The sequence below is a fragment of the Cariama cristata genome, unplaced genomic scaffold (assembly GCF_000690535.1).
Source record: "Cariama cristata isolate BGI_N322 unplaced genomic scaffold, ASM69053v1 scaffold13591, whole genome shotgun sequence".
In the NCBI taxonomy this organism is placed as follows: domain Eukaryota; kingdom Metazoa; phylum Chordata; class Aves; order Cariamiformes; family Cariamidae; genus Cariama; species Cariama cristata.
Window position 1 is genome coordinate 544 of NW_009599889.1, and position 4993 is coordinate 5536.

Consider the following 4993-nt stretch of genomic DNA (forward strand, 5'->3'; position numbering starts at 1 on the left):
TTAAGCAGCAATTTTAAATCATTTCAGTGATGCAGCAATTTCAAGGTCGGCTTACATCTGCAACTCACTCACTTCAAGCCCGCAGCTTCTCTAAAGTTTGTATCATTAGCAGAGTCATAGTCAGTTATGTATGCCAATGGAGTCTGCAACTTGATAGGCCTCTTCTTCTATACTGCAGACCTACCACCACATATTATATTGCTTACAACATTAATTTCTTATAATATAAATTTTATTTGTATTATTATACTTACATACTTATATTGTTCTTTCTCCACAATTCTATCTGTTCTTTGTGTTCTTGGTAACTTCTTAGAAATCAACCGATTATCAAGCATGACCATTTCAAATTAGACAGTGTTTCATGCAACATTTTATTGTAAAAATAATTTAAGATGAGATTTACAGTTCAGACCTCTGTAAGGTTAGGAGCATTGTACAAGTGTGTTCCATTCTGAAGTAAGCTGTACTTCAAGAATTAAGACCAGAAAATCTGGCCTAACTGTAGATTCAGAAAGTCATTGTTACTGGAATCGTTAAGTGAAACCAACAAATGCAGCAAAAGCTGGAGTAAAGCTATTGCTTGGTACTTTTATTCATATGCATGCAGAAGAGTGTAGTCAGTTTTGAAACGGCACTCCAGACAACTAAGCCTATGCTAACCAAAAAGTATTCTAAACTAATGCTAGTTGAATAACTCCGCAAGACAGACATTTAATGACTGGGTATTTTTAGGAATGATCTTCTGGGCCCTTTTGCTTCATTGGTGCACTTTATCTTCTTCATACAGGCAGCTCATTTTGCTCCTGCCTGCAGAGACTTCCTTTCATTAGCCGCTTTTTGCTTTTGCTGCATAATTTCAGAGTCCCTGTGAAGAAAAAAAGTTGGGTTTCAGATACTGGCTCACTGTTTTTCTAAGTAGAACCTCTTCCAGCCTGTTTTTGCTCTTTAGCAACTCCCATTTCAAAAAGGGAAAAAGATTAGCATAAAACTTCTCAGTTAGCCAGCCATAAGCACACTATTTCTATTATACCGGGTTTTTTTAGTACAGTACCCCATGAGGTAAACAAGTTACTTGATTAGTAGGCCTTCTGTTATTCTCTTAGTTTTAGAAATAAAGGACACAATGTGTCAAACATCTTCATGGAAGTATTACACAATCTTTTCCTGTTCGTATCAGGCAAAAAGCTGATAAAAAAGAAATAAAAGCTTTGCAGGTCTTACCAAAAATAAATAACAGCACATACAGTAAAACCTAAATCCATGGTTTATGCTTTGGCATGTGAATGGACTGTGAATCAAAGCAAAGTACTTAAATGCTGTTTCAGCTACAACTGAATTCCTTCTGACCCATTTTCCCCAACCATTTCATTCAGCTTTACTGGATCTTACCTCTGTTTTCTCTGAGAAGCAGACAAGCTATCCTCTTTCCTTTTCCCTTTGTGGATCTCCTGAGTCTTCTTCAGGTTCTTTTGGCGGGCAAGTTCACGCTGGTTCCCACCTGTAAGATAACATACAGTTAAACAGGTACTACCACTTTTTACACACAGTTTGCCTGTGTAGAAGTCTGTTATAAAGGTTTGGCTCAATCTGTACAGCTGATATGGCAGTATCTTCTGTAGTTGGCACTATCCTCCATGACAGTCTCCCCCTCCAACGCACAATGGAAGGCATGAAAGCCTGTTAGTTCTCACATTTACCTTTCTACAGGCCATGTCCAAGAGATCACCAAAACCCACTCCAACAGTCCTTCCAAAAATGCAATGTAGTTTCCCATAAAAGACTGAAGGCAAACCATCCCATGAACAGCATGGGCAAAATGATGACAGTAATTCATCCAAAGAGGAGCCATCCTCTATCTCAAACACATTCCAGCACCCAATACTGGTTACAGACAATTGCCACAGCCATCATAATTACAAAGTCTTCTGTATCAGCTGACAATCTTTCCTTAGTATCCACCGCCTTATGGCAGTTTTGGTCTGCTCTAACCTGTCAGAGCTGGCTCACTTGCTTGGTACTTCTTCTTGCTCTGCTCTTTTTGGACTCAAAAGTGTTCCACATATGCTAGGTATAACCACTTGTGCTGTTGAACAAACATGACCACATTTTTCCATGCTCAAAAATGAGAGCTCCATCTCCCCATAATTTCTCTTGTGCCTCTTTTCAGTCTGCCTCCAGTTTTAAGACTATCTATGCTGCCTTTCAGTCTCCAAGACAAGGATGTCACTGTTTAAGACTGGCCTGGCAATTAAAGCAGATGACAGATTCTATTAATCCCTTCCTTCCCCAGAAGGGAAAGGAAAAGATAAAAGGGAGAGAGACTTCTGGGTTGGAAAATTAAAATAACTTTAATAAAACAGTTACAATGAAAATGAGTGTAATACGAGTAATAATAATAATAGAAATAATAAAAAAATGTACAAAACCAATATTGAGCTTCCCCATGATGATCACAGAAATGCTGATGCGGCAGGGTGGGTGCCAGGATGCCCCAGCCTGGACTTGGCAGCAGACAGGAACTGGATTCAGGAATGCACATACTGGGATTGGTGGCAGGAGAATGAGCAGAGTCCTACAGCGATGCTGGCCATAAAAGAAGAAGGGCTGAGTTCAGAAAGTGCCCTTACTCAGAAGAAACTTAACTGAATGAAAATCTACTGAAAGGAGAATTGGTCCTGTTTTAGCCAGAACTAGGACACTCCAATCTTGAGGTGCCTGTAATTTCAGGTATGTGAAAGCAGTTTAGGACTAGGTCAATTTTAAATAGCAACCCGTTGATACTATCCACAGCTTTGAACTCACCCTATTTCTGGGCTGATAAAGGCACCTGCCATGTCAACAAACAGGCAAGAGCAACCCTGCAGAAGCAGGAGTTCTGTGCATTCTTCCCATTAGTATGTGTACTGTCTGGCAAGAGGTGCCAGAAGCCCAAATGAAAGCAGGGTATTATGACTGCTGCTTCCTGAGGGCTGCTCCTGCCTTGGAAGATATACTTCACCTGTGACAGGACATCAAGTACAACCTTCTGAAAAAGCTAAGAGAACTCCTGCTCCGTTCTCCTCGCTAGCATTCAGTCAGATCCTGTCCCCAAACTCCATGTAGAACAAGGGCCACTCTTTGTTCAGATACTGAAGTACAACAGCTATCTATCTCTGGCAGTACTGGTGTTGATTAGAACTTGATGACTCATGAGCATATGATACATTCCAGGCTATAAATGGGTCTTGAGTTTCGTGGTGCTCAGTAGGCATGAATATCGTATGAACAAGCTAGCAGCAATGAAGCAGCTCTTCTGCGGTGCTTTAAGAAATTAAGTATCTTTTATCATGAAAAAAAAGAGGCAGGAAGTCAAACTGCATTGCAATATTCAGAATTCATATAGCAGTTATCCTCTACCCTTAACCTTATGCACCTCCAAGCAGACATTCTGCAGAGTGTCTGCAGAGTTATTCCATGCACATGGTAAGACTGTAAACTTAAGAACCAAACTGAATGGTACCACTGAAAAGCTTCTCTGCCACTTCTGCACAGCAAAGCAGAGGCGGTAGAAAAGTACAGCAATACAGTATGCACACAAGGCATACAGAGCCAAACAACTATTTGAAAAGAAACTTACTTGTACCATCCCTGCTTCCAAGAAACTCTGAATGAGTATTCCAAGCTCCAAGGGAGACAGTGCTGTTTGCTACATTCTGGAACACCAACCTAATCTTCCATAAAGCATGGTCCAGTCCTAACAGAAGGCAATTCAGCTTCCTATAATGTGAAATTCAAGCATGAACTGCCACATAAAAGCCAGCAGACCCTTCCTGCTTATACCTATACTTAAGTATCCCAATCCTTGCCTGCCTCTGCAAGACATATGCCTTAGTTCAACCTGTCCCTGCTCTTCCAAATCCAAGGTAAGCAAAAGCACTGGAACAAGCAGTAATAATTTGTGCTGTTTAGGAGGTCAAGGAGAATGGCAGTAAGGACTGGCTACTGAGGTCATTATCCCTAGAGTTCTTTCTGAGCAACAAAGGATCTAATCACATGTCAGACCTTAATGCAAAGTGCCTGTCACTGTGTCTCAAAAATAGAAAGCAACAGTAAACAGAGTAAACAGTTTCATGCAAGAACAAAGCAATAACGGAAGACAAGTGAAAAAAAAAAAGCTGAAATGCATCTAGACAACACCACCTTTACAAATTTATTCAGTTTTCAGGTACTTTGAAATTTGGCAGTGCAACAAGTACCATGAATTTATGAACTCAGAGACATAGTAAGTAGCTGATAAAAAGCAATCCATTCTTATTCTATTTTACTATATGTCCATTTTAAATCACAGGGTGTAGTCCAGGTCTGATTGACAACAAAGCCCTGAACTCTGGAAACATGTACTAAAGCTAAGACTAGACTGTATGGCAGCACACCACAACTTGCATTCCCTCGAGTATTTCAGATACTGTATTAAACCAGGTCATGGTAAAATGAAATGTTACCGTTTTGCTGTGCTCATGTGTGGAACACTGTGCCTCGTTTTAACCTTAATCTATGCTTATTTTCAGCATCACGGAGAACAGGGGAAAAAAATATCAACAAAAGCCATAAACCTGCCTCTTCCTCACTTCAAGGTCTGATCCGTGCACAAATTGTTTAATATCCAGGTCTTCATCTGCACTTCCAGCAGTACAGTGGCTTTGAAACTAGGTATTTTTAAGTGTGAATGTGAAAGCACCTCCTCAATCAAGCACAGGCAGCTTCTGTATCGCCAAGTATAATACACAGAAGCCAAACGAGATATCCCACCAGCTAGGTGAGCCGGAGAATTCTAGGTTTGGTTCACAGTTCTCTGCCATTTTAGAGCAGATACACCAATCTTACTTTTGCGTAAGGTCATGATTAGCAAGTCCTGTTGCCCTTTCAACGACAACCTTGACAACCTTAACAACCACCATTCAAGGAACGTAGTATTCGACTATTTGGCAGCGATATAAAACCCCTTTATTTA

At 40.4% G+C, this 4993-nt stretch overlaps 1 protein-coding gene across 1 annotated transcript; it reads right to left on the bottom strand.

Annotated features, from left to right (window-relative positions):
- Positions 1–795: 795 nt before the first annotated feature.
- On the bottom strand, positions 796–1567 carry LOC104156465 (small EDRK-rich factor 1-like; the record flags this gene model as incomplete). Its single annotated transcript, XM_009709842.1, has 2 exons — positions 796–868; positions 1393–1567. Coding segments are annotated over 2 exons (248 nt in total), but the record flags the coding sequence as incomplete, so codon positions are not given.
- Positions 1568–4993: the final 3426 nt, after the last annotated feature.